This window comes from Ascochyta rabiei, chromosome 7 (assembly GCF_004011695.2).
Source record: "Ascochyta rabiei chromosome 7, complete sequence".
Lineage (NCBI taxonomy): Eukaryota > Fungi > Ascomycota > Dothideomycetes > Pleosporales > Didymellaceae > Ascochyta > Ascochyta rabiei.
In genome coordinates, this window is record NC_082411.1 from 768697 (window position 1) to 795545 (window position 26849).

Consider the following 26849-nt stretch of genomic DNA (forward strand, 5'->3'; position numbering starts at 1 on the left):
AAAACTCCCGTACACATGCTTCCTTGAATACTTTTTCCCACGCACCATGCTTACCACTTTCAGCTTGCAACCTACACCGCTTCCTCATCATCGTCGTCGCCTGCAAAGTGGTCGACTTGCTCCTCGGGAACAAGCACCATCTCTTCGCGATCCACGTCTTCATCGCCACCATCTAGCATCCTGACCTCGCGGGTCGGCAACTGCCCACCGCCCGCCTTGAGCGCCTCGATCTTCGCGCCCGTGATCCCCCGGACATACTCCTCCAAATGCTCGTACCCCGTCATGATAGCCTCGCCGTCCACAGCCCCCTCGACGTGCACGGGGCGCTGTGTCTCGCCGTGCATTTCGCCCGTCACGAGAGCGAGCTCGTCGGGCTTGGTGAAGAGGACGTCGAAGGCGGGTTTGAGCTCGAAGACGGACTCGAAGACGGAGCGGCGGCCGAGGATGTACAGACCCAGACGGGCGCGAGACAGCGCGACGGTCAGGCGGCGGATGTCGCGCAAATAGCCGATGGATTTCGTGCGGACGAGGGAGAGGATGATGTCTGGTTCGTTTTAGTCCTGTCGTCGGTCGAGCAAGAGGAGAGGCAAGGCACTTACAGTCGTTTTGCTCGCCCTGGTACTTGTCCACAGTGGCTACCATCTTCGGTCTGCCAAAGAATGGATGATCCCTACATTTTGCGTTCAAGATATCGTTGATGAGCCCCCGCTGACCAGCGTAGGTAGTCAAGATCGATATCTTGTGTGCCGGGTAGTTGAGCAACCGCATGTACATGAACAGCGCGACCGCATACTCAGCTTCACCCAGGTTGACAATCCAGTGTGGTGTCGGCTCGGCTTCGCCGCGCCCCTTGTAGTCGGGCACGTTTATGAACTGGTACTCGTGTTTGAAGCCTGCGTTGGCAACCTGGAAGTCCGGCGCCGAGAGCACAGCAGGGAGGTTCGTGAGCGCGGGGTATCGCCACTTGTACAGTTCTGCAATCGAAGGGCGGGCGCGACCTTGTTGATCGAGCATTATGGTAGGCACTCCAAGACGGACAAGGCGCTGGAAGAGGGATTGTTCGAGGTTTGCGTATTGTCTGAAGGCGAGGTTCTGGATGATGGGCGAGTTCTGGAGATGATCACCGCAGAGGACGATGCGCTGGAGGGGGAGTTCGCCATTGCGGGGGTTTTGGAGGGCGAGGGGGATGAAGTTCTCAATCTCAGTGATCTGAGCGGCTTCTTCCATGATTACGTTGTCGTAGTGGAAGCCTAAAGAGGCGATCTCTTGTCTGCGCATCGCTGCGTGTGTTGAGGTCATGGCGATGATGCGGGCCTCCTTTATAAGGAGGTAGTTCGCCTTGTCGCGCGGATTCCGCAGGATCTCGAAGGGACGGATGTCCTCGAGTTCGGTGAAGATTTTCTCAACATGGCGGTAGCAACCTTGAACGATGTCAAGCACTTGCTCACGGTCCGCTTCAGGTGGAAACAAGGGCTGCGGCGCATTTGAAAAGTAGTCCTTGAGTGGGAACTCGGCGACTATCTGTTCAACGCTGGCCTCCTCCGAGGTAACGGTGTCCCAGTATTGCGTCCAAGCCGGCTTAACATATACCAAGTTGAAGTAGTCTGCGGTCTCACAGGAGCTGCCATGGGCACCTGGCGCACCGAAGTTCTTCGCAAGTCGATCAACTTCTGACAGGTAGTAGGTGCCTCTCTCCAAGAATGACTCTACTCTGCCATGCTTGCTGTAGCTTGCTTCTGTATCGAGGTCTTCCTCTCCGTGACCGAGACGTAGAAGGTGTCGTTCGTCGATATCGAGCGCGACGATCTTCTGGAAAAGTTGGTTTAGCGCCTGATTGCTGTGCGCAATGAGCAACGTCCGTTGGTCCGGGAAGTTGTGGTATATATTGGATATGATCTGGGTCGCAACGTCCGTCTTTCCGGTACCTGGTGGGCCGAGCACGACCGTCAGACCAGGCTGCGTGCCAGAAGTGATGGCCTCGACCTGTGCAGGGGTGAATCTGACCGCGTTCTGCTTGATAACATCTGCAGGGTATGGACCCATGTTCGGAGGCTTGTACGTAGCGACATGCAGCGATTCATGCGCGGGCTGCGCAACCTCGACCTGATCGCGACGCCTCTTCTTGGACGGCCTAGCGGGAGCAGCTTCTGGCTCAGTGACTGCAGGGTATTGGACTACGTACGGGGGCCCAAAGGCTCCTTGTGCATCTTCTGCAGGCTCTATTGTCTTTCCTGGCAGGGATTCGACCAGGTGTTGCCAGTCCAAGAAAGTGTCGCGGAAGTCGATCGACTGTAAACGATTGGGCAGGCGTGTGTAGGTCGCAGAGGAAGGGTCGCCGTAGCCTAGGAAGACTTCCTGCAACCACGATGGCGCCGGAATATCGGACAAGGTGAGGCGTTTGATGGAGTCGAGGATGGGGAGGAAGTTGTTTTCTCGCCCCCTGCGACGGGCGATCATGTTGATGTTCTCGTAGATGTTAGGTCTGCCTTGGGCAACGTGATCCATGTCGATTTGATATTGCTTCGCGTCGATGTGAATAACGAGTCGTCGTGATCGTGCTCGAGGCGCATAATCGCCGTTCTTTGTCTGGTCCCGCAAAGGTCTCCCGTTGTCGTCCAGCACTTGGACGACCTGGGCGCACCTCAACCTAGAAAGACCAACCTGTTCGCTTGTACTCGCGCCATTGTGACCGTTGCGCATGGGTGCGTCGTCTTTGCCTTCCACAGTGAGGAGGAAGACCACGTCATCCGGCCTCAAAGACTCCCACTCCCTACGGACAGGGACCTGCAAGCGACTGACATCCAGAACGATCTCTGCCCTCACATAGGCGGGGTGTTCTTCACCGACCTTGGAGGGAGCAACATCTACGATACCCGGCGCGTTGATGGGTATAGACATCCTGGAAAAGCCTCCAAACTTTGTGCTGACGCCCTTTCCTCTTGGCTGTACGCGCTTGATTACGTCCTCCATATCTTTTCGGATACCGTAGAACGATTCAGCGCGGTACAGAACGTACGACCTCCACAAAAAGTCACCCATGGTCAGGTACTGCAGATTTAACTTGGGTATCGCCAGAGGCCTCTCGCCGTTGTAAGACTCGTTGCGAAGGAAGGTGGTCTCGTACAAGATCTTTTCCGTGGGAAACACGGGCATATCGCGTACGTCGTCCTTGAAGGTGGGCCTCTGCTCGACTAGCGAGACGAGGGTCTCCATGTAAAAAGTCCGGTCCCGTACCAGAGAGGTTGTGCTTGGGTACTCCGTCCGCAGCCCCATCAGAGAGCAAAGCTGCTTCAGCTCATCGTCGTTCAACGTGCGCAGGTGGCCGTCCAGCTCTTCTCGGTTTCCAATGCTGCCAAAGTTGGCAAGGGCCATCAACTGTAGCTTTTCTTGAAAGACAGCGTAGCCTACCCGTTGTAGCTTTGCGAGGGTGCCGTAGTGTTGCTGGTCGTACTCCAGCTTGGACAGCTGCTTGCCTGTCTGGTCCTCGATCGCGAAGAAGGTGAAGTGAGCGAGCAAGGTGTAGAGGTCACGGAACAAGCCATTGTCCTCATCGGCGTACATGGGCGAGAGACGGATTGCTGGGAGCAGGTTCAGGTTCTGCAACAGCGTGTTTACGTATCTCCGTGTTGGCAGCTGGCTTTGCAGATCGGTGAGAAGCTCCATGAAGCGCTCACAATAGGGCAGGTTGTCGCCCATCTCTTGCTTTGTGTTGCTGTTGTACAGGCGGTCCAAGAAGTCCAGCACAAGGGTATACAACCACGAGCGCTCGAAGCGCAGCCTGGCCTGCAGCGCTTCGTCTGCAGCGTCGAAGCGCTTGGACGACGCCCGCCACGCCTTGCGCAGCATCTGGTGTTCCTCAAAGTGCAGCTCACGCGCAGCATCCGAGTGCAGATTGTGCCAGATGGATATGCCGACCAGAGGCGCGCATTCTTTGCGCACGAGACCACTGTCGAGTGATTGGAAGGCGGCGATGACCAAGGAGAGCAGCTGGGTGCGGAGCTTCGTGGGCTGCGAGGGGTCGACGGTCATGGACAGGATGCGACGGAAGAAGGAGGAGAAGTCGGCGGGCCTGCTTGTGAAGTGGACTGTCGCAGGTTAGCAGGGTGGCTGTGGTGGCTGTGGTGGTTGCAGCGTACCCCACGAGGGCAGGTTCTCCCTGCGCTTGACGTTGACCATCAGCGCCAGCAGCAGATGGTGGTGGTTGGAGGCCTCCTCGGTGAAGCCAGGCCACAGGTACCGCTCCAGCAGCTGCAGGTTCTCCAGCACGAGCAGCGACGAGTAGGCAAAGCCGGCCTTCTCGAGCTCGTCCCACAGCTCCTTCTTGACCACGTCTGGGCGCACTCGGGGCGCCTTCTTCGCGGCGAGCCAGTTGGTGCGCGCCACCTGCGCAAAGTGGCTCTCGCCGTGCAGGTCGGCGACGGTCGGACGGGCGTGCGCCATGGCTCCCTGTGTGTCGTCCATGGCGGGTGGGTGCAAGAGGCTGCGGTTACGGGCGGGGTCGGAGGGCACCGAGGGCAGGGCGCGCAAGCATCGCTGGTCGTGGCTGTCGACTGGCGCGCGCTGCAGGTGTGCTGACGGGGCCGAGCCAAGCTTGGCGTTCAAAAGTTGAGCTCTGCGCGCAGGCCATGGCCATGGCGTCGGCGGTCGAGCTCGGGCCTCGTGTGCAGCACAACCTCGCTCGCCAACGCCTCCCTCCGCCAGCAGGCCCAGCCCGCCCGCCGCCCGCCAGCAACCCACCATGTCTTCGCAGGACGCCGCTGTCAGGCACCAAGCCGTCGTGCCGGACAAGGTCCCCAATGGAGAGTACCCGGTAAGCCGCCGCGGCCCCAGACGAGGCGCAATCGCTGCACCCGGCTAACACGCTGCAGCTCATCGACAACGACCCGTAGGCCCCCGTCCCCCTCTGCGCCCCCGCCCCCGACCGGCTGCGCGCACGTACTGACCAGACCTGAAGACATCTCTCGCGCGTGCTGCGCTACGCCCGCCCCTCTGACTGGCTCTACGGCGCCGCAGTCGGCGCCATCAGCCCCGGCCTGATGCTGTACTGGGAGCGAGTCTCGCCCTCGTTCGTCGGCAAGGGTGGATTTGCGCCCGTCATGCGCCTGAGCGGTGCTGTCGGTGTTGCCGGAGCCGTCCTCTTCGCCTACTCGAGGTCGACGTGTACGTGTGCGGTCGCATGGCCTCCTCCATCGCCCGCCGTATCATTGCCTGGGCGTGTGCTAACAACGAGACAGCCCGTTTCTACGGCGCGCGCGAGAACCGCCGCGAGCTCGACATGGACATGCGCGAGATGGTCGACAAGGTCAAGAAGGGAGAGCCTCTCTACGGCAAGACCGAGATGACCGAGTACATGCAGGGCGTTGCACACAGGAACTCGCGCTACGCAGCCACGTTTGCCCACGTCATGCCGTGGCCCAACCTGGTCAACCACCCGTACCACGGCGTTGACACGGCGAAGTACTACCGCCAGGCCGAGTTGGAGCTGGAGCAGGAGAAGAACGTCCCTGCCAGGCGCTAGACCAACACATACATGCATAGAAAAGAGAGAGAAAAAAAAAGAACTTCAGGGCGCTTTCCTTGGGTCACAGCAGCTGTACATAAGTCTCAAAGAGCCAACACAGGATGTATCAACATGATTTCTTTGGGTCGCGTTTCCACCTCCTTCAAAATCTCGCCGGGCCATCAGTCATGTGAGACGAATACCCACCCCTACGAACTCGCCAAACTACCCATCACCACCGTCTGCCCATATTTGTGCATCTTCAATCTACTCATCCAATCGTCCCTGTTGATGTACCCGCCACAAATCCTCCTCTTGCCTGTAAACGCGCTCCTCCCGTGCAGCACCCTCCAGTTATCAAAGATCAGCACCCGCCCCGGCGTCAACTGCGCCCAGTACTCGTTCTCCTTCTTCTTGAGCAGCGCATCGAACTTGCGCGCCGCCTCGTACCAGACCCCGACCTCGTCGATGGGCAGCTCGATGCTCGCCCTGTCCGACGAGTTCCAGCGGACGCGCAGCAAGTCGCCCGTCGACGGATCGTGCTCGAGCACTGGGAAGCCGCGGTAGGGCTGTATGCTGATGCCCTCGTTTCCGGATGCGTGGGCGTGCACATTCACCGTGCTCAGGATCTGGTACGCTTCTCTGTCCTGCTGCAACAGCTCGTCGGCGACCTTGAAGCCGTCGACGAGCAGCGATGCGCCGCCTGAGCCGTGCGTGTGCGACAGCAGGTGGAACGCCTGCAGGCCCGCCGGGTCCGAAAAGTACGTGTTGTCCGTGTGCGCCTCGAGCGCGATGTTGGTGTACGCCGTGTCCTTGGACGCTAGGTCCGCGGTGAAGTCGTAGAAGCCCCCGTAGTGCGTTTCGCGGATGAAGGCGATGCGCCGCAGCAGTGCCTCGGTGGACACTGGGCTGTCGAAGGGGGTGCCGTCGACATAGCAGAAGCCGTACTTGCGCTGGGTGCTTGTTAATCTACGCCTCTAGCATGGTGCAGTGCTACCTGGTACGTACTATGTCCTCGAGTGGTCCGCGGGGGACCTGCTCCTTGAAGAAGGGTCGGGAGGGCGGATTAGATGCAATGGATGAGTCCCAGAGCTGTATGTCCGTCAAGCCCTGGCGCACGATGGACCTTTTCTCGTAGGTTCTAGCTGCCTGTGCTAGGAACGAGCGAGTGTACTTGCTCGCATGATCGTCACTCCATACAATTTCAATCTCTTTCTCCCCCCCATCCGTACTTTTGGCGAGAGACGCGGATTTAATGGACAGATCCTTAGGAATGGCAAAGGTATCCTGCAGTCTTTGCTTGGTCGCTTCGTGCATACAGCTGCTGCAGTGGCAGTTGTCTCTCAGCCAGATGTTGGGCACCGTTTTGCCGCCGACAACAACCTTGTTATCTTCAACGCTAACGTTTGCACTGTCCGGGGCCAGTTGAGTGGTTACGTCTTTGCGAACACGTAGAGGGCCTCTGACTGTGCTGTTCAAAATCCTCTGATGACCATACAATGCCTTGAGTTCGTTATTGGGTTTACGCAAGCTCGGCCGGGTCTCTCTGGATTTGTCCAACTGCTCTTTGCCTATGACTTTGTTCAGTTCTGGAGTGCGAGGCTCACGTAACCGTTTTAATCGGCGCTTTGGGTCCTCAACTGGTTTGGACATACCGCCGGTCGAGTCAATTGATGTTGGTCCTCCATTGTTGTTTTCGGCCACTGTGGACTGGAGGCGCATGTGAGTGCTTGAGAAACACTTTCACAACATGTTAACACATGGTACCATAAGCGTTGCAATCATACCCACCTGAGCACGTCTCGTGACACCACGGAAGCTCCGCGAGCATCGGATAATTGGCACCGTAGACATGACGCGTGAACAAAAGAGAAGACACTCGAATGAAAAAAGGGGGAGATGCAAATGTACAAGAAACAGAACTGTATAGTGTACTACTGCAGGAAGATGTGAGGCCAAGAAGCGTCTAGGATCATGGCGGGCACTCGGGCATGGAACACAGCCTCCGAGGTTGGTCTCGCGCTTTGCAGGAAAAGCCGGCTACAAGCCGACGAAGATAGTACAGGACTCCAGCAACTTCTCTCAAATCCAAAGTGCGATAATGACTACGCTAGGGGCCTCTGCATAGTAACAATACTGCTTGAGGGGCTGTCGCTGAGACAATGTAGCCAGCTGTTTTTGCAACGCGAGAGGCTACAGCAGTGGGAAAGTAACTTTGCGGAAGCAAAAAACAACACGCAAAAATGTAATTGCGACACCAGAGAGACTCGAACTCTCAATCTTTGCCATAGCTGATAAGCCGGAAAGCAACGCCTTACCATTAGGCCATGGTGCCTTGTAGTTGGTTAGATACGCTTTGGATTTATAAATAATATATAGTTGTATAAAACAAAGTAGCCCCCAGAACTCGTTGCTTTGATTCCTACTATTCAGGAATCGGCACAATCAACCCGGAGTGCATATAAAACCTTGTGTAGGTACGAGCTGAGCTTTGCCCCGCTTTGGCGCTACTCTAATGGAGCAAGGTCACCATGGGCTGATCCTGCAAGCTTCAGGGAAAGTAGAAGGAACCGTATACATATCGGTAGCAGATTCAGTTCGCAAGAGAACACGTAATGTTGAAATCAATGCTTTCAACGTTCAATGTGGCGGACGTCCTGCGACAACTCCTTAAGATTAGGAAGAGTACGAAGCGTTGATCTTGTAACAAGGAGCCTAAATCTTTTCAGAGAGCCTGGATATTTGTATGACATTAAGCACAACTGTAGCTACCGAAACCTGCGTCGTTGCTCGGATTCATGAAGAGAGTGTGTTTGTCTGGATCGGGAAGCTTATAAACGCGCCAAGACCGGAGTAATGGCGGGAGCTTCACGTTCGTCACTCATAGCTGCCTCCCAAACAGCTTTACATCCACACCCCACCAACCCAACCTTTCCACCAGCGCCACATCCTCCGGTCGCTCTAGTATCACGTATCTCATCAGCACGCTGTTCGTACCCTATTCCACCCAATATCAACCCCGCCTCTTACCGCCACCATGTCCACACTTGAGGACCTCGACGACCTGGAGCGCCACGAGAAGGAAGAGAAGAAAGACGAGGACAAGAAGAAGGATGGCGATGCCGGCAAGGATGGAAAGAAGGCTGATGGCGACGCGGAAATGGAGGATGCCGAGCCAGAGGAGGAGCCACTTGACGAGGAGATTCTGAACTCCAGCACACGAGACATCGTCGCGCGGAGACGGTTACTGGAGAACGACATGCGCATCATGAAGAGCGAGTTCCAGAGGCTTACGCACGAGAAGGCGTCTATGAACGAGAAGATCAAGGACAACCTAGACAAGATCGAGAACAACAGGTATGTCTACTGTTCGCAGTCGCGGGCGCGGCAGGTGAAGGTGGCGGGATCAGGCTAACAATTCAAGGCAACTGCCGTATCTCGTTGGCAACGTCGTTGAGATACTAGATCTAGACGTCACAGCGGAAGCCGCCGAGGAGGGAGCGAACATCGACCTGGACGCCACCCGTGTAGGCAAGTCGGCGGTCATCAAGACGTCTACGAGACAAACCATCTTCTTGCCCCTCATCGGACTAGTAGACCACGAGAAGCTTAAGCCCGGCGACCTGATCGGTGTGAATAAGGATTCGTACCTCGTACTCGACACACTCCCTGCTGAGTACGACAGTCGAGTGAAGGCTATGGAGGTTGACGAGAAGCCGACGGAGAAGTACACAGATGTCGGTGGTCTAGACAAGCAAATCGAGGAGCTAGTCGAGGCCGTGGTCTGGCCCATGAAGGAGGCTGAGCGTTTCAAGAAGATCGGTATCAAGGCACCAAAGGGTACGTTTACACTGTCACATTCACTGTGACCTTTTGCTAACAGATACAGGCGCGCTTATGTACGGCCCTCCTGGTACCGGAAAGACTCTCCTCGCACGAGCATGTGCCGCCCAGACCGACGCGACCTTCCTCAAGCTCGCGGGCCCACAACTGGTGCAGATGTTCATAGGAGACGGAGCAAAGTTGGTCCGCGACTGCTTCGCCCTTGCTAAGGAGAAGGCCCCCTCAATCATCTTCATCGACGAGCTCGACGCCGTCGGCACAAAACGTTTCGACTCCGAGAAGTCCGGTGACCGAGAAGTTCAGCGAACCATGCTGGAGCTTCTCAACCAACTCGACGGTTTCGCATCTGACGACCGTGTCAAGGTGCTTGCTGCGACTAACCGTGTCGATGTTCTGGATCCCGCTCTGCTTCGTTCCGGTCGTCTGGACAGGAAAATCGAGTTCCCGCTGCCCAACGAGGAGGCCCGCGCCCAGATTATGCGCATTCACTCGCGAAAGATGACTGTCGATGAGGGTGTCAACTGGCAGGAATTGGCCCGCAGTACTGACGAGTTCGGTGGTGCGCAGCTGAAAGCTGTCTGTGTCGAGGCTGGCATGATTGCTCTGCGATCAGGCCAGCACAAGATCAGCCACGAGCACTACGTCGATGCCATCGCCGAAGTGCAGGCGAAGAAGAAAGACACCGTCAACTTCTACGCCTAAAGGGTGCATAGTGTGGGCTGCATTGATTGGAAGCAAGTGCATGCTGCTATGCTGCGCCTGTACCACAAGATAGAGTTCCTCATGACATCACAAATCTAATGACATGGTTTCATCCAAGCAGCACCATCAACAACGTGAAGTCCTCAAGCAGAAACACCAGCAGCTTCCTATGCCGTACTGTATACTTTGACTTACTCACAGTGAGGAGTTGACTGCCATGGTCCGTGATACAACTACAATTTGATTTGAATGTCCATATAGATACGTGCACGACATCTGAACCCCACTAACATTCTGCTCTCGCCGGATGCTCGAGAGCACAGAGGTCTCGTGAACTGTCCAGCTCCATGACTTCGTCCTTATACTCACTGCTCCCACGTAGGTATTTGCAAGACAGGCCGGCCAGTCCGTTGTACCTGTGTGCTGACACAAGCTCCCATGATTCCGTATCATCGCCTGCATTGTCATACCTGCTCTCAAAGCCTCGGCTCAACAACATTCAAGTATGCAGTTGCATCTGACCCGTCAGACCGGTCTGCCATCTTGTGCAGCTCGCGGATATGCTCAGGCATATCAGCGGGCTTTGCATCGTCGTTCCTGTTCCAGCCTTTGCCCTTGAAAAGATTGGCAAAGCTAGCCTTGCGAGGCGTCAGCTTCCTTACAGCTCGTCCAATGGCTCCTCTGGGACTTAATTCCTCGGGCTTACGCAGTGATGGTGGAAGATCGTGTTTGGTGTCGAGCATCTTGTGATCCTTCCGATATTGATACTCGAACTCCTGATCAGCTGTTAGCGAAACTCCCTGACTCGAAACCTCAGCAGCCAGGTTCAAACATACGTGCAGACTATCTGCAGCCTGTGCAGAAGCACACAAATCCCTGAGCTGCATGAAAATCAAGACTATGGCTTTCTTGTCGTCATCCAGATGGCAATTTCCTAGCGGTCCGTCGTCTTCAGGCTTCTGTTCGGAGTTGAGTAACACCGTCATAGCTTCTGTGCGCCACTGATCATAGCGAGACTGAAACCGACCTGCCCAGTATAATGGCGGCATATAGTCTGTAACCTGTAGACGCGTGATGTAATTAGCACTGTTTGGACAGAAACGCTCAGAAATGGACCAGCGTCGTTGCACTGGCAGGTTTCCTGTCAACCTTTCTGAGCATGTACCCCAGGCTGTCGGTCCAGTCGACCCAAAACAAATTTCTGCTATAACAGGCAGCAAATTTGCTGAGGCATTCGAAGCCGTAGAGAATACTTTTGATCCACAGAGATCATCGCCAGCCTTATGTCTGGAAGTGGCGTGCGTATCCTGGTCCCGAGTCGGTTCTTGCCCTTCGTTGACACGGTTCATATCCTTTACATTCTCTGTAACTTCAGCAGTAGTCATCGATACTGAGGTCGACTCAGACTTCAACGACTCAAGTTCTGACGATTTCTGGGCTGAAGCTATATCAAGGAGTAGGGATCTGCTAGACGTGCCGAACTGGCCCGAAGACATTGGAAAGTGGTGGTGCAGGTTCAATGATGATAGCGATGTATACTGGTGCGAGACAGACTGGATGAGATTGGACGATGAAGGGGATTTGTACTGATTTGGTATGGGCGGCAAAGGAGGAGGTTCCAAGCGTTTTCCAAAATGGTGAAATGTGGAGGAACGTGGAAGTCTTCTCACCTGATGGTTTGCAGTCGCAAAGACCTTGGACGACCCCCAAACACCAACCAGCCTGTTTGACGTCCCGAGGGTTCTTCTTTGTGTGCCATCATCGGGGCCCAACTGAGGCGGCGCAAGAAGTGGCTCCTCAGGAACATCACTCGAGAGCGCAGCCGTTAGAGGGCTTTTTGGACGAGGCCGAGCAACATGCGTTGCTTCCGAGGGGCGGGGTGAGTCTGGTCTTATCGATTCATTTTTTCCGTTTGTATGTCTGACAGTCACTGGAGCTTGCATCGGGTGCGAACTGAGCTGTTTGACGTTGCTTGACGGTGCTGTGAAGCTCACGCGTTTGCTCTCAAGCGGAACGCCTGGTCCGAACAATCTTCTGTTGGACGTCACAGAAGGTACAGATAAACTCTCCCGTGTTGCTGCTTGGTCCTGGATTTGCGACCGTCGCTGAGCTACACGCTTGCTTGTTGGTATGTTCTCTGCCAGGACAGGCTTCAGAAGTGTAGAAGAAGCGAACGTCCGCTTAATTCCTGGTTTTCTCGGTGCCATGTAGCTTGCAGTCTGACTTGTGCTAGCTGTCTTTGAGAGATTTGGAGTTGTACGTGAACGTATCGCAGCTTTGGATGGGGAAATATGGACATTTGTCAATGACTGACGTTTTGCTACACCTATTGCTTGCAGTGGTGAGTTACTAGGCAGACACTGACGTGGACTGGAGCCTCGGCGGCTCGATTGCGGCGGACTCGGGGTAGGTATTCTGGAGGGCGCGCAAGTGCTTGGATCTGACATGACCGTGTCCCGTAACGGCGTGGCCAGCTTTTCGAGCTCCGCAACAGAATCGGCTTCAGCGTCAGTCTTAACTGGGCGTGGTATGTAACTGAAGGTGCGTGATCGAGGTAGTTGCCTGGCGCCTGCGTTCGTGTCGTCCTGCGACGGGACAGGTGGTTCGTCGAAAGTCACCAGCGACGTAGGGTCGGCCTGAGATGAAAGCAGAGCGTCGTGGTCCAAGATCGTGGTGGAGCTGTCGTTGGTGCTGGGTACGGTCACTGCCAATGAAGCGTTGTTCGAGAGCTGCCGTCCAAGCACACCCTTCCGTTGCGTGAGAGAGATGAAAGCAAGACCATGGCTGAGTTTTCTGCGAAACTTGCCGCCTGCATTGTGCTCAACAGCATCATTTGCAGCTTGGCGAAGCGCTGGCTTCTTCCTTCTTCCCACCATGTTTGTGTCCTCACCGGTCACAACAATCTCCCAGTGAGCACGCAGTTGCTCAAAATTTCTTTGCCGATCTGGAGAGCTTAGCATGACGGTAGCGTGATGTGAGGTGTGTGCGAGAAGGGTCACTTACGTTATGGATATGTACATTGAACGCTGTGGGGATGAAGAGGTTGAGCATAGAAGGAGCGAATCGGCCATACAAACAGAAGGCGCAACGTCACCAGATTGACGCCTTCACCGTGAGATAAGAACACTGACAATGGCGAGTTTCGCAGAGAGCATTGTGAACAAGATCCAACACACTGGGTGCACAACTACACATAGACGCATGCACCGCATGATCGTGCGGCAGGCCTGATGGACGAACATTGACCTAGAATGGCTATGACGAGCCAGAGGGTATACAAAAGTGAAAGCTGCAAACCCAAACGCCATGCAATGCAGCCCTGAACCCTTCCTATGTAACAAACTCATAAGCGTCTCATTCCGAGTCGCTGTCGATGACAAAGCCTGCCCTCAGGTTCCGTGCCGTAGGCCTGCGAACAACGGGTGCGTCGTCATCATCGTCATCGTCGCCGTCTACCATAGTGACATTCTGAGCCTCAGATGTAGATGCTGCAGTCAATGTGTGTGGGGCGGACTCTTTGCTTCCTGCACGCTGTGAAGAGAGTGGCGTGTCTGTGGCGTCGTGGTCACTTTCTGCGTCGCTCACAACAGTTCCGACCTCCTCCGACAATGCTCTACTGCTGACACTGGGAGCATCGCTCATGTTCTCGTCGTCTTCGCTGTCGTCGAAAGGTCCTGCTTTACGTCTCGGTGGCGACTTCCTTCTCTTGCTCTTTTTCGTTATCTCGTTGGCCTTTCTCTTCTTTGACAGCGCCTTCTTTGACACCACAGGCTCAACGGTGCCGAGCACAAGTGACTTCTTAAAATGATTTAGAGCATCCTCGCGTAATGCTTGCTCACGTGCAAAAAAGGCTGCATCTTTGTCCGCGTCCCACTCATCATCATCCGAATCATGCACAATCTGCGCGCTCTTTATCTTTGCCAGCTTCTCGATCTCTTTCTTTCGGCGCGCTTCCGCTTTGGCGTCACGTTCCTCATCGTTTAGTTCGACAGGCGTGTGGGCTCGTCTTCGTTGTTTGAGCTTCTTCCTTACGCCGTCAGGCTTTCGCGACGTTGGATCATCCAGCGCGTACTCCCCTCGATCATCTTCTGACTCGCGATCTATGCCATCAGAGTCATCGTCAAACTCGGCGCAACGCATCGACCGACGCGCTGCGGCTGCCTTGCTGCGGAGATGATCCTCCGGTGCTTTGCCGTCTTCGTAGATGGGTGGGTCGAACTCAAATTTGCGAATCAAATCAATAGCTTCTTGTAGTTCCGCTGCCATGAGCGACGACGGGATGACCCACGGAGCATCTGGGTCATCATTTGCACCCAACCTCATGAAGCCTACGAGAGTCATCAGCAGGCGGAGCTTGTTGTCTTTAAAAACAGCGACCTTGCGCTCTGCTGTGTCAGGTTTGACGACTGTAAAGGTGTCAGTGAGCCGTGTAAGTATTTCACAGTGAGTACTTACGAATGGATGGTGGTGACGCCGCCTCAGTGTCAGCGCCGTCGAGAGCTGCTTCACCTTCAAGCGTTTCGGCTGCTGCCAGTTCTTTGCGGACTTGATCTGCGTCTTCCCATGCTTTGCGCTCTTCAGCCGCCGACGTGAGAACCTCTCGAATCCAATGTAAAGCATCTGACTTCTGCTGGTTGACCAGTACACCAACCGCGACACCTATTTGCTCGGGCTTTTCCATCCCTGGCTTGACCTCAAGCTCAGCGGGCGGGCGCGGTGTACGTGTAAAAACCTCTCGATCGTGACCATGCTCAAGAAAGTACAGGGTCTGGGGAATTTTGCTGAACAGCATCTCGACTATCAGCTCCGGTCTGTCCTGCACTCTCTTGGTGACCTGTCTGAAAAAGTGTCTGACAAATTCGTCCCACTCTTTATAGGCGGGAGAATCTGGATCTAGGCCGCCCGGACCTTTCATCATCTTATTGAAGAGCTGGATGATATCCACTCGACATAGCAAGATACCTAGCTCCATCTTGTATGCGACGCGGTGAAAGAAGCGGTGCGCACGCTTCAGTTGCTCAGTGTCAAGATCGGCAAAGTATCGGGCGAAGGCGACGAAGGTGTTGACACTGCTCTGGTTGACGAATTTTGCAGCGAAGCGGTTGAAGTCAAACTTTCTCTCAGTAACGGTCTTCTGTGCTTGCTGGAGATCTTCGTTCTCCGAGACGTTGCCATCGTCCTCGCCTTCAGCTTCACCTGTTTGCGCTTGCTTCTTCTTGATCTTGCGAGCACGTCGTTTCGACTTGATTTGCATGTCAACATTTTGCTTTGCGTAACGCTCCAGCATGCGTAAGAAAACGTGCGCGAGCTCTGTGACTGCATCAAGGTAGCCAAACCCTTGATCTTTGTAGGATCGTAAGATCATAACAATGCGATCGTGAGTAGACTCCTCGTAGAAAATACGGTTCTGGATGTTCTCGGCGATCTCCTGATCGTCTTCTAGTCCAGATTCCGACATCTCATGTACAGTGAGGAGAATCTGAGTGAAGCACTTCATACCCGCATTGAGATCTTGCCATGCCTTTTCGTCTTGACTCTTCTGCATGAATCGATTCAACAGGATAAAAGTCTCCTGGTTCATGACTTCTGCGACCAGACCATAGCTCTCATCTTCAGCTGTAAGGACCGCAGCACTTTTGGGATCGGCAGCCTTCTCTTTCATAGTTCGCCGTCTAGCGCACTCTGCTCGAAGGAACCATGAAACAAGATAAAAGAACTGGCGAGAGTGGCGCAACTCTACTCGCTCAGTCTCGCGTTCAATAGCCTTTCGTAAATGCAGGAACAGAGGATTGAAGGACGAGTCCAGGAACTCTTCAACAAAAGCTTTGATGTGCGTGCGTGCAGAGATGGTCAATGCCACCGGCATATCAAACTCTTCTCTCTGTTGCTCTAGGTCGGTCTTTCGCCCAGGTCGACGTGGCTTGTTCCACTTCTTTGTCTGATCCATCTTCTCCATACTAGCTTGGGCTTTCCCAAGCACGTCCTGCCCTGAGACAGTTGTGACTTTTTCATCATCGCGCTTCAACCATATCATAGTGCCAAAGCGGTTGTGACGTGTCGGCGCTGTACGCGCGTAGCCTGCAAGCATTGCCTTTTCTTTCTGCATCAAGTCCTTGAGCTCATCAGCATTTCTGCTGTTCAACTTCTTGTCTTCTAGGAAAAGTTTCTCTGCGTCTATACCCTTGAGCAGGAAAAACAAGATCTCCAGCAGAACCACATCCTGAGCAACAAAATCTTCTCCAATGCTCGAGGACATACTGAGGAGCACCTGAAATATGTCCTGCTCTTGGAAGGTATCAATTGTCGTCGAACGAGACACTTCTGCTTCGTCGATGTCCATAGGTACGCTGCTCGGCGGCGAGAGCATAGCGATGTTGCGTATGAAGTACAAAGCAATACGGATGATGCCTTCGTCTCGCGGCGATCTTTCGCGTAGTGGTATTGCCATAGAAGGCAAGGCGACCTTCACAGCGGTCTGAAGGGTCCTGTCGCGATCGAATTGTAGAATGGCACGCTTGTAGCCAATCTGGGCGAGTTGTACGTAGGGTCCGTGGCGATGGTGGTTTACGGTCGCTTCGACGGGATCGATCTCGAACGGCCAGGTCAAGGGCACAAGTAACTCCACTGCTAGAGTCAGTTCCATTACTGGATGTATGCAGAGCTTCCGTACATGTAGCAACCGCCAGTTTGTGCTTCAACGTCTGTTCGAGAACTCTCGGCGATACTTTAGCCAGTATTTCCAGCAGATCTCCCTTCACCAGATTTGCTTCGGCCATGCATCTTGCGACATCGCGTCGGTTCAGTTGCCCGTCAGCAAACTTCAACCATTTCCGCAGGTCTTTCAAACAGACAGGTGCGTCGTCTCCGAGCGCGTAGGTCCCATCGTCACCAATACCACCGAGCTGCACACGCGTTAGTTCATGTAGAACTTCATGCAGATACTATATGAGAGCTTACAGCTGTGATGAGACTATAGACGTGAGCCCGGATCTCAGGATCCACTGGATCTCTCGCCCAGTCGTCCAGCGTAGATTGGGCCATTGTGGTGGTTGTCGTCCAGCAGCGCACTCGTGCCGCAATCGTTCGACGCGTCGACGCGTAAAGTGCGGCCAAAGCGTGCAAACTCGCCAAGGTAAGGCGGAAGAGCGAGGCGCGTTCCCCAGACCTCCGCTGAGGTCATGCCTCGGTTAGCCACGCGCGGGCTTAAGCCGAGATGCGGCATGCAGCTACAGTTCATCACATGTTGTTTGACTTTCACTTTTTGATCGTACTTGGTTCATCTCGAAAATTACACAATGTTCTCTGCAACCTCAAGACAAGTAGCTCGATCGGCAGTGAGGCAGCAATGCCGTGCCTTCAGCTCCACACCTTCAGTCGGTGCCGCCGCCGAGGTCAAGAAGTTGGGTGTCATTGGAGCTGGTCAGATGGTGGGTGCATCGTATTGTCCTGAAAAATCTCAATTGACAGTCACAGGGTCTCGGCATAGCTCTTGTAGCCGCACAAAAGGCTAGGGTATCTGTCAGTTTGATTGACAGTTCGCAAGCCTCGATCGACAAAGGCCTGAAGTTTGCAGAGAAGCTGCTCGCCAAAGATGTAGGAAAAGGGAGGTTGTCTCAGGAGGACGCGGATGCTGCACGGGGACGATTGACCACCAGCACTCAGCTTGGGGACCTGTCAGATGTCGACTTTGTGATTGAGGCTGTTCCCGTAAGTTGAACTGGTAACTGCAGGTCGGGCCACAGACTGACAATCTACAGGAGATACCAGACCTCAAGAGCAAGATCTTCTCGCAGCTGGCACAAATCTGCCCTTCCCACACTATCCTGGCGACCAACACGTCGTCCATTTCCATCACCAAGATCGCTGCCAGCACAAGCAAGGACCCCACTGACCTGTCCGCCTCTTCGCGTGTAATCAGCACCCACTTCATGAACCCTGTTCCCATTCAGAAAGGTGTCGAAATCATCACAGGCCTTCAGACCTCGCAAGACACCGTCGACACCGCGATAGCTTTCTGCGAGAAGATGGGGAAGATTGCATCGCAGTCAGCCGATTCGCCAGGCTTCCTCGCAAATCGCATCCTTATGCCCTACATCAACGAAGCTATCATCTGCTTGGAGACGGGCGTAGGGAAGAAGGAAGATATCGACAGCATTATGAAGAACGGCACAAATGTACCAATGGGCCCATTGCAGCTTGCTGACTTCATCGGTATCGACACATGTCTGGCGATCATGCAGGTGCTGTACAACGACACTGGCGATTCGAAGTACAGACCTGCAGTTCTGTTGAAGAAGATGGTGGATGCAGGCTGGCTTGGAAAGAAGAGCGGAAAGGGCTTCTACGATTATTAAGCAGTCTGTTGAGGGGAAATTATGGGACTGATCTCGGGCTTTGCTTCTGGATATTGTAGAAACCATAGTATAAGGTGCAACAAGCACCAAGCATAAGACTTCCGGAGCATGTATACTCATGACGGACTAAAATCACAGCACGTTGTCCTCGGCCCAACCTTCTCCAAGAGCGCAGAAAAGAGTTGCTCTAAGTAGTATAAAGTATGGTCACCTTCTTCTGTGTCAAGGACGCCAGTCTAGGGGATCGTCAGATATTACCATCTCGGTGATCAGCTTGAATACCCTCTTTAGCGCTTCTGTGTGTGGATATATGTTTTTGTATATGCTACGATAATTCAACACATCATCAACGCCGTGTTCGTAAGATGCTGTTCCTGGTATACACAGATGTTACAGACCAACTCCCATTCAGCTCTTACGATCTTACAACCCCATGCCAGCTTGTCCTCTCTATGATGCAGGTGCCTGTGCAGCCTCCTTTATCCCATCAAACGCCCTCTTAACATCAGGGTGATCCGCAATACCCTGGCCCCCACCATTCCCAACCTTCAGCAGATTCTCTCCATACGGATGGCTTGGTCCCTCGAATGTCTTCAGCCTCGCCAGCCTCTCCTTCCTCAGCCTGTTCTTTGGCAGCATGCCGCTAACTGCCTTCCTCAAGACCTCACCGCCTCCCCACTTCGCCATCATACGGTCCATGTTGATCTCCTTCAGCGAGCCGGGGCGTGTTGTGTGTGTGCGGTATAGTTTCTGGAAGCGCTTCTTGCCTGTTGTGTGGAGGTTTGCGCAGTCAACCGCGACTACGTAGTCACCGCAGTCGGTGGAGGGGTCGAAGATGGGCTTGTGCTTGCCCATCAGTGCAAGAGCGATGGAGGAGGCAACGCGCCCGAGGGCTCGTGGATCGGCGCCAATGTCGATGAAGTGCCATGAACGGGCGTACGCAAGGCGCGTCTATATGGGAGATCAGTAAATAACATCTCAAGTATGTGCAGAACGATGCCAGGTACTTATTGGCCAGAGCTGTGCAGATGCGGAGGCCCGCTGGGGGTCGACGTACCTTGCCTACTACCTGGGACATGGTTGCGACTGTCTACGATCTGACTGGAACGTCCTCGAGTGTCTTCCTGCGGAATGGGCGATCCCTCGATTGGACGATTGACGGCTAGAAGAGCAAATGCGGACGCTGCCGTTCACTGGGGTGATTCGTGAAGTTGAGGCCGCGATGCTTGGCATCTACAATTTCCAGAAGTATATGGCCCGTGCGTCAGCATGCTCCTCGCTGTTCGGTCGGGAGTCCGGCTTCGCTTGGATTTCAAAGCGAGACGAGATACATGTCAATCACGCAACTTGAGACTCTCACTCCACACAAGGTTGCAAATCAACTACTACCCTCACAATGACTGTTCCGGCGTTTGAGACTACTTTTGCAGTGCCCATGACATGCGAGGCCTGCATCAAAGACATCGAAGGTTCTCTAAGCAACTTGAGTGGTACGAGCGCACGGTCGAGCCCAACGCACGTCATTCGCCTGACAGAACCCAGGTATCAACAAGATCACTGCCAACCTTAAGGAGCAACTGGTGTCTGTTGAAGGTACAGCAGCACCCTCGGCAATTGTTGATGCTCTGCAAGCAAGTGGCCGAGACGCCATTCTCCGTGGTTCCGGAAAGTCGAACAGTAAGCTCAAGTTGGTACGTTCAAGCTAGATGCACACGTTGACAACGTCTAGGCGCTGCGGTCTGCATCCTGGAGTCGCACGCCTCTCATGTGGAGAACAAAGTACGCGGATTGGTCCGCATGGTTGAGGTAGCACCAAGTATGACCATTGTTGATCTGAGTATTCGAGGACTATCGCCAGGAACTTATCACGCCACCGTTCGCGAAGCCGGAGACATCTCGCAAGGTCCAGAGTCGACGGGTGGCATTTGGGAAGCGCTAAAGGCCAAGAAGGAAGGCAAGCCATGTCGAGGGATCTTTGGTACTGTCGAGGTAGGGAAGGGCGGTGTCGGTTCTGTCTTCCTCGATCGCCCAATTCAGATTTGGGAGATGATTGGGAGAAGCATTGTTGTTGCGAAGCAGCAAGATGGAAAGGTCAGTCGAATTCAAAATAGCATCGCTGGCGCTGACAGTCTCCAGTTTGACAAGAACGACCCGGACACCCTAGTCGGCGTCATCGCGCGGAGCGCTGGTGTCTGGGACAGTAAGTGCCCCTCAATCATTTGAACGTACCGTTGCAGTTTGAAGTTGCCTTTACTAACGTACCTTGCAGACGACAAGACGGTATGTTCGTGTTCAGGGAAGACGGTGTGGCAAGAGAGGGAGGAGCAGCGCGATCGTGGCATGTTGTAGATACTACAATGTTGAGAATCAAATGAGCAACGACCCAATGTCCGACTGTCAGAGACCACATGGTGAACTTCTTGTCCTAAAGTGAAAATCTGAAGGTCCTCGAATGCTAATCTTGTAAGCGCCATATCACAAAAGACTGATGTGCGGAGACTCCGAGCATACAACCAACGCTGTACCGTATCAAGGTACAATGGTAACTGGCAATCCGATTCTTACGCATATCCGACTTCGTGGCATCCTCGTACACTGCCACGCTGATATGGAGGCGATACTATAACCTGAATTTACCCTAATCTTGACACTCAGTTTACTCTACCTGGATCAGGCCTTGAGTTTACATATACATCGTTGCCGGACGAGTACGATGGGTACTTCACAAGTATACATGCGCTCACCGTCAGCGGCCATGTCGCTACTTCTAGATAACGGATAAAGGTCTACCGAGGGCGAGATCAAGTCTCGAGGCTGGCATTAGGGCAGGGTGTGTTCTAGCAGTAATGATTCATGTCGCCTTTCTTCTACTGCCCCGGAGAATTCGGTATAGAAACGTAGAATCCCGGGTGATGAAGAACGACTACTCAAAAATGGAAGGCGGCCAGCTGAGAGCCACGATCAACCTATCGAGCCGGCAGACGAGGCAGCCTTGCGGGAAATGACCGTTCATGAGCGCTGACTCGAGACCGAAGACATGACTGGAGATTTTCACGAGCCTAACAAAGCTGATATAATGAACACGAGTGCAGAGTGAAGAGTGACCCGACTGGATGGGAAGCACCTACTCTGCTTGAAGTTAAGCTTTTTGAGGAATGCTTCAGGACAGCCACACGCAGAAGACTACGGAGCAAGACATGGTTGAGATATCAGAAGCAGTATACAAGAGACGCTAGTAGACACAATAGCTAAACGGTGGCTGTTTGAATAACAAAAGCAAGGGTGTATATTTGCTGAATGTTATCGTCTGACGGGGTCTCTTGAGTTTCAAGCGTGCTGTAATTTTAAGTAAGGAAAAAGAGACAAGAAAACGAACAGCACTCAAGCAAGTACGCCAACTTTGAGCGGTCTTTGACGCCAGCCTGTAAGTTGCGATGTGGACCGTTGGGTCTAGACAGGCGGTGTGATGGCATCTGTCGTTGGGCCACGCAAGCTACCTAGTTGGTCCGAGACTAGGATTCCCACATGGGTCCTCAATGTGACATCTTGTGTGTAGTGAGGACCACGGAGTTGCCAAGGTGGACGCGGCTCTGTCACATATTGAAGTGGCCTTGGAAATGCCTTGTCCGGGAGGGTGACACCTTGGAATACAGGTTCAAACTACCCACGGACTTTATGCGTTCATGTCCGGTAACCCGAGTATTGCTGTCAAGTAGACAGGAAGTGGTTAAGTCACGTCGCTGTCTCAGTGGCAGGATTGCCATGTAACAGACTTCAAACGCTGAAGTCCACGTCCGCAAGGGGCAAAATCTGAAAGGTTTGCCGCGCCGCCAGACTGCTGTCATATGGCGCAGCAGAGGCCTGAAAGCTGAAGGAAGCGCTTCCAGGTGCTGCTAAGCCATCAGGAAATCGCATGGCGGTGGCGCCATAACTCGAACGGGCTGGTATCAAGTGTCTTGGGAGTGTGTTAGGCGCCGTGGATGTCGGCTTTCACGATGCAGGGGTCCAATCAGCGAGGCGTACGAGGGAGCCGGCCAAGCTGGACTCCAGACGCGCTGCGACTCAGATTTGGTCTCCCCACCTGTGTGAGCCTGCAGCCGCCCGCCAGATTACCACCGTGTCCCTGTGTGTCTTTGCCGTGCTGCCCTCGACGCCTCCTTCCCTCTCCCCAAACTGCCCGGACTGTTTCTTAATACCTGTGCCTGCCTCGCTCGCGCAACACCACAATACCGTCGCCCGTCTCGAACATAGCTGGAGTATAATACCCGGAAGCGCAACACACCCCGCTCCCTAATACCGACCTTGTGCAATCAAAGCCCCGGCGGCTACTAGCGAGCTGTGAAGAAGATTCCATTCATCTGGTCGCACTCGAGCGGAACGGAACGCTACCCCACCTCAACCGTGGAGTGGTGGGAGCAGCAGCGCGTTGAGGCTTGACGACACCATACTGCCGGGTAACTAGTGAAAAGAAACCTTCGTCATGTCTCTGAAGCAGGTGCGCGCCTTCCCGTTGGGTTGTTCCAACACTCCTTCCGAGCCAATTGCTGATGAGTGGGGTAGGAAATTGAGACCTGGGTGGCAGCCCTCGCCAGCTACGACAACAACGAGTTCGATGAGGCATTGAAAGTCTTTGACCAGATTTCCGACACATCCAAGATCTTGTTCAACTGTGGTGTGATCCATGCCACACTCGGCGAGCATGAGAAGGCGGTGAGTGAAGGACAAATGATAGAGAAATGCACGCATGTCCTTACAGCCACAGGTGGATTGCTATCAGCGCGCTGTGCGTCTGGACCAGTATCTCGCCGTCGCATACTTCCAGCAGGGTGTATCGAATTTCCTAATGGGCGACTTTGAGGAAGCACTAGCCAACTTCAACGACACGCTTCTGTACTTGCGCGGCAACAACAACATCGACTACGAACAACTAGGCCTAAAGTTTAAACTGTATTCGTGCGAGGTTCTCTTCAACCGTGGTCTTTGCTACATCTACCTGCAACAGAGGGACGCCGGTCTGCAGGATTTGTCGTTTGCGGCCAAAGAGAAGGTTGTGCCAGATCATGACGTGATTGATGAGGCTATTCGGGAGGAGGCCGAGGTACTATGAATTTCCTTTCTTGTGACAAGACTATGGACTGACAAGTTTAGGGCTACACGGTGTTCTCCATTCCAGTCGGCATCGTTTACCGCCCCAATGACGCCAAGGTTAAGAACTTGAAAACAAAGGACTACCTTGGAAAGGCTCGCTTGGTCGCCGCATCAGACCGCAACAATGCATTCACTGGCTTCGCTGGTGCCGAGATCAAGAAGATGGGCAACACAGCGACGGATGACCGACCCGAGGAGAAGCTATCGTTTGCCGCAACCAATCTCGTCAAGCCAGAGCTCCAGAGCAGGGCGCGGCAACAGTCCGAACCACCAATGAACCGCAATATGTTCCCACCAACACCACCACCCGAGGGTGACGGCCGAGGATCAAAGGGCAGTAGCAATGAGCCAATGAGTCGAGCACAGTCCGTACGCGGAGGCGGACCTAAACCGCAACCATTGAATCTTGGAAGAGCTGCGTTCGACCAAAGGGCTGAAGAGCCGCGCCGCCAACCGACTCAGCGCTCTGCATCTGAACGGCCTCCACCGAACCGGTCGGAGTCTATGCGCAATAGACCACGCGACAGGCCTCGTCGCCGTGGTTCAGAAGTGGACATCATCGATGACTACAATGATGACATCTATGACTCGTACCAGTCTCGTTCCAGCCGGGGCCAATACAGCCGCAGCTCGAGACAAGGTGGAGGATCCAGAAGACCTGCATACATCGAAGAGGAGGACGAGGATGACTACGATGGGAGTGATTTAGACGATGCGGAATTTGAGATGATGTCTCGAAACAGCAAATCCCGAAGACGGTCACCAGCGCGCTCCTCGAGATCTGGTGGTAGCGGCGGCGCCCGTGGTGTCGCAGGCAAGATTCGAGTCAAGGTGCATGGGGTCGACACTCGTTATGTCTTTGTTACTGCGGACATCACCATGCGCGAGTTCTCGCAATCGATTAGAGAGAAGTTCGGTATGAGGCAGAACTTCAAGGTGGAGATCAAGGATGATGGTGACATGATCACTATGGCCGACCAGGATGATTTAGATATGGCCGTTGACACGGCAAAGGATCAGTCCAGAAGGACTGGCGAGACCCCCAAGTTGGAGGTAAGACAGCCGCACGTGCCGATAGCAGCTTCAAGTATTCACTAACTCTTTACAGGTCTGGATTCGAGAAGTATAGACTAGAGATACCCCAGCACAACGCAACGCACTCTTCACGACATGATATCTGCGTCCTTATTGGAACGCTACGCATTTGGACCTTCGATAACCCCTCTTGTACTTGGTGACGGCTTGTAGTAGCGATGCATAGCATATTGATTAGCCGACAGGGTCGACGTCCGCTGTAATGTTAGCGAGCATGTTGTTCGTCTATTATTATCACTCTTTCACAGCGGGACTGTTGATCAATTCCAAAGCACATAATTTGACGAAACATACACATACCATTCAAATGAACTCTGCTCTACTCGCCGTGTGGACAACGCCGCACTAGTCTTCCTATGATAAGCTTACATACGAGAAACTGCACCAATAGTGCCTTCACACTGCGTAGGCTCGTAGAGCCGCCAGCATGCCAACACCGCCACGGGCGCTTACGGTTCGATGGCTAAACCACATTGGCTCTACTTACCCTCAGTCCTGTTAGCCACATTGCCGCGCCGCAGACTTGCAGCTCCAGCAAGAGTGCTGCATGTCTACACACACGAAACAAGCCGGAACGCAATCGGAGCAGACCGGACAGCGCCTTGCCTACGGACACACTGGTGCGGCTGTGTGACCGCGTCTCCCCAGTTCCCCAACGCGAGGTGCGCCAAGAAGGCGCACTTGCACACGGCAGACATTTCAGCATGTGAGAAGCCGTTGTAGGGATCCAAACAGTACTCGAATGAGCAGCGTGCCATGCGGTGGGCGGTGGGTCGCAATCTCGCAGACGCGGAGCAGGGCTCGATGACTGTAACTCGTACCTGTTCCAGCGGAGGAAGGGCATCCTGGCACCACGCGTAGCAGGCCTGGGATGGTGGATGCGGTGCTGGCGAACCAAGCATCTGTCACCACGCAGGAGACGGGCTTGGACATGTCTTGGGCGACGTCGTGTGTTGTTCTGTGACGGGTGGTGCCAAGGGGGGGTCTCGGACTCGGACTTGTGAGGCTGGATGTGTTTCGGGATGGAGATGACGTCAGGCTGGACTTCGGAACGGGGTGCTAGAAGCAAACATAAGCAGCTATGTGCATGTGCGCCTGAGACGGTAGTTGCAGGTGCGTGGACGTGAGCTTGTGGTGCAAATGTGGGTATGTTGTTGTTGTTGTTGTTGTTGTTGTTTGTATACACTTGTTGTACAGCCCCATCAGATCCTCGGATCGAGTCCATCCCCCTGCCTGAACGCCTGTCCCGTGCCGTACTCCGTGTGCACTGTTCCTTTGTACATTGCCAGCATACTACTGTTACGCCGATGGGCTGGGCCGTGTGGGTTCGACATGGTCGCATCTCTCATCGCTCAATCATCCGTCTCCGACTCCGGTGTACAAGGTTTACGCGGGGAGGAGGATCTCAGCCCAGCTGCTGTGCAGGAAGGTGACACCAATCTGAACCCGAATGTCAGCATATACTTTGGTATCCACTGTTGTGCTTGTGCAGGACCAGCGCAACTGTGCTCCATCGGCTCCGCATCCCGCATATTCATTCCACCATCTTCAGTCTGGGTAGGCTTACAGCGAACAAGCCAATCGCTGTGACAACGCTCCTGTTCTCTGGGCTCGTGAGACCTTGGATGGTATTGCGCGCAAAGCTAGGCTCGGCGCTGGGGCGGCCGCCCTTTCCGTTGAGCTGCTTAGGGGGCATTGTGGTTGCGGAATTTGGGTGTATTCTGGCTTTCTGTCAACACTGCTCCGTAGCGTTGTGTACGTGGCGACGACATACTGGGTGGGCTGGTGGTGAAGGGATGCGCAGTTGATGTTTTGGAGCTTGACGTCGTCGAGAATCTTTACAAGGTCGGGCTGTTCGAGCTCTGCGCGCCGACGCCTTACGTCAGCGAACTGCGTCACATGCATCCTTTTCGTCCTCTACCAGCAGGTTACAAGCCCTTAGGCCACCTCTGGTCACTCAGACTGTAGGCGTAGACATCTCCAAGGCCTGCACAAAGAGCGCGTCAAGCTTCGCTGTTTTCGTTCGCGATGATCAGATGCTGCAAATCCGCACTTGCACACAATCGCGGAAGGACATTGAGTAAACACTCGATATGGACCAATGCAACGTAATGGATTCACAATTCATCTACAGATCCTAACATACGTATCGACCAGCGCAATAACGCAGTCATGCGCGATCAATCGTCTGATACAGTTGAACACCA

At 54.1% G+C, this 26849-nt stretch overlaps 11 protein-coding genes and 1 non-coding gene across 12 annotated transcripts, besides 4 other annotated features; 5 read left to right on the forward strand and 7 right to left on the reverse strand.

The window, feature by feature from the left end:
- Positions 1-71: 71 nt before the first annotated feature.
- Positions 72-4461, reverse strand: EKO05_0004818 (uncharacterized protein; the record flags this gene model as incomplete). Its single annotated transcript, XM_038939186.1, has 3 exons — positions 72-544; positions 600-4085; positions 4137-4461. The coding sequence occupies 3 exons, from the start codon at positions 4459-4461 to the stop codon at positions 72-74; spliced, it is 4284 nt and encodes a 1427-aa protein (XP_038799366.1).
- Positions 4462-4675: 214 nt separating this feature from the next.
- Positions 4676-4730: a tandem repeat.
- An 8-nt stretch (positions 4731-4738) lies between these two features.
- On the forward strand, positions 4739-5518 carry EKO05_0004819 (uncharacterized protein; the record flags this gene model as incomplete). The annotated part of the gene is made up of 4 exons (XM_038939553.1): positions 4739-4810; positions 4869-4885; positions 4955-5160; positions 5235-5518. The coding sequence occupies 4 exons, from the start codon at positions 4739-4741 to the stop codon at positions 5516-5518; spliced, it is 579 nt and encodes a 192-aa protein (XP_038799367.1).
- Positions 4890-4923: a tandem repeat.
- A 191-nt stretch (positions 5519-5709) lies between the features above and the next one.
- EKO05_0004820 (Trimethyllysine dioxygenase) lies at positions 5710-7354 on the reverse strand (the record flags this gene model as incomplete). Its single annotated transcript, XM_059636468.1, has 3 exons — positions 5710-6453; positions 6509-7210; positions 7268-7354. 3 exons carry the CDS (start codon positions 7352-7354, stop codon positions 5710-5712), a joined length of 1533 nt encoding a protein of 510 aa, XP_059492451.1.
- Positions 7355-7752: 398 nt separating this feature from the next.
- Positions 7753-7835, reverse strand: EKO05_7t3. The gene has a single exon. It is a non-coding gene; the product is annotated as a tRNA-Arg (tRNA).
- A 702-nt stretch (positions 7836-8537) lies between these two features.
- Positions 8538-10045, forward strand: EKO05_0004821 (26S proteasome regulatory subunit 6A; the record flags this gene model as incomplete). Its single annotated transcript, XM_038939373.1, has 3 exons — positions 8538-8857; positions 8925-9340; positions 9390-10045. 3 exons carry the CDS (start codon positions 8538-8540, stop codon positions 10043-10045), a joined length of 1392 nt encoding a protein of 463 aa, XP_038799369.1.
- A 476-nt stretch (positions 10046-10521) lies between these two features.
- On the reverse strand, positions 10522-13005 carry EKO05_0004822 (uncharacterized protein; the record flags this gene model as incomplete). The annotated part of the gene is made up of 2 exons (XM_059636469.1): positions 10522-10821; positions 10882-13005. The coding sequence occupies 2 exons, from the start codon at positions 13003-13005 to the stop codon at positions 10522-10524; spliced, it is 2424 nt and encodes an 807-aa protein (XP_059492452.1).
- A 394-nt stretch (positions 13006-13399) lies between these two features.
- Positions 13400-17086, reverse strand: EKO05_0004823 (Topoisomerase 1-associated factor 1; the record flags this gene model as incomplete). Its single annotated transcript, XM_038939500.1, has 4 exons — positions 13400-14451; positions 14501-16669; positions 16716-16947; positions 17003-17086. 4 exons carry the CDS (start codon positions 17084-17086, stop codon positions 13400-13402), a joined length of 3537 nt encoding a protein of 1178 aa, XP_038799371.1.
- Positions 13471-13498: a tandem repeat.
- A 254-nt stretch (positions 17087-17340) lies between the features above and the next one.
- Positions 17341-18399, forward strand: EKO05_0004824 (3-hydroxybutyryl-CoA dehydrogenase; the record flags this gene model as incomplete). The annotated part of the gene is made up of 3 exons (XM_038939267.1): positions 17341-17472; positions 17519-17752; positions 17803-18399. The coding sequence occupies 3 exons, from the start codon at positions 17341-17343 to the stop codon at positions 18397-18399; spliced, it is 963 nt and encodes a 320-aa protein (XP_038799372.1).
- A 450-nt stretch (positions 18400-18849) lies between these two features.
- On the reverse strand, positions 18850-19477 carry EKO05_0004825 (uncharacterized protein; the record flags this gene model as incomplete). Its single annotated transcript, XM_038939326.1, has 2 exons — positions 18850-19350; positions 19457-19477. 2 exons carry the CDS (start codon positions 19475-19477, stop codon positions 18850-18852), a joined length of 522 nt encoding a protein of 173 aa, XP_038799373.1.
- A 318-nt stretch (positions 19478-19795) lies between these two features.
- On the forward strand, positions 19796-20748 carry EKO05_0004826 (copper chaperone; the record flags this gene model as incomplete). The annotated part of the gene is made up of 5 exons (XM_038939548.1): positions 19796-19889; positions 19942-20076; positions 20129-20490; positions 20536-20599; positions 20669-20748. 5 exons carry the CDS (start codon positions 19796-19798, stop codon positions 20746-20748), a joined length of 735 nt encoding a protein of 244 aa, XP_038799374.1.
- Positions 20749-22879: 2131 nt separating this feature from the next.
- Positions 22880-24676, forward strand: EKO05_0004827 (uncharacterized protein; the record flags this gene model as incomplete). Its single annotated transcript, XM_038939477.1, has 5 exons — positions 22880-22894; positions 22960-23109; positions 23162-23497; positions 23548-24600; positions 24656-24676. 5 exons carry the CDS (start codon positions 22880-22882, stop codon positions 24674-24676), a joined length of 1575 nt encoding a protein of 524 aa, XP_038799375.1.
- Positions 24677-25791: 1115 nt separating this feature from the next.
- Positions 25792-25819: a tandem repeat.
- A 209-nt stretch (positions 25820-26028) lies between these two features.
- On the reverse strand, positions 26029-26338 carry EKO05_0004828 (uncharacterized protein; the record flags this gene model as incomplete). Its single annotated transcript, XM_038939192.2, has 2 exons — positions 26029-26082; positions 26210-26338. The coding sequence occupies 2 exons, from the start codon at positions 26336-26338 to the stop codon at positions 26029-26031; spliced, it is 183 nt and encodes a 60-aa protein (XP_038799376.2).
- Positions 26339-26849: the final 511 nt, after the last annotated feature.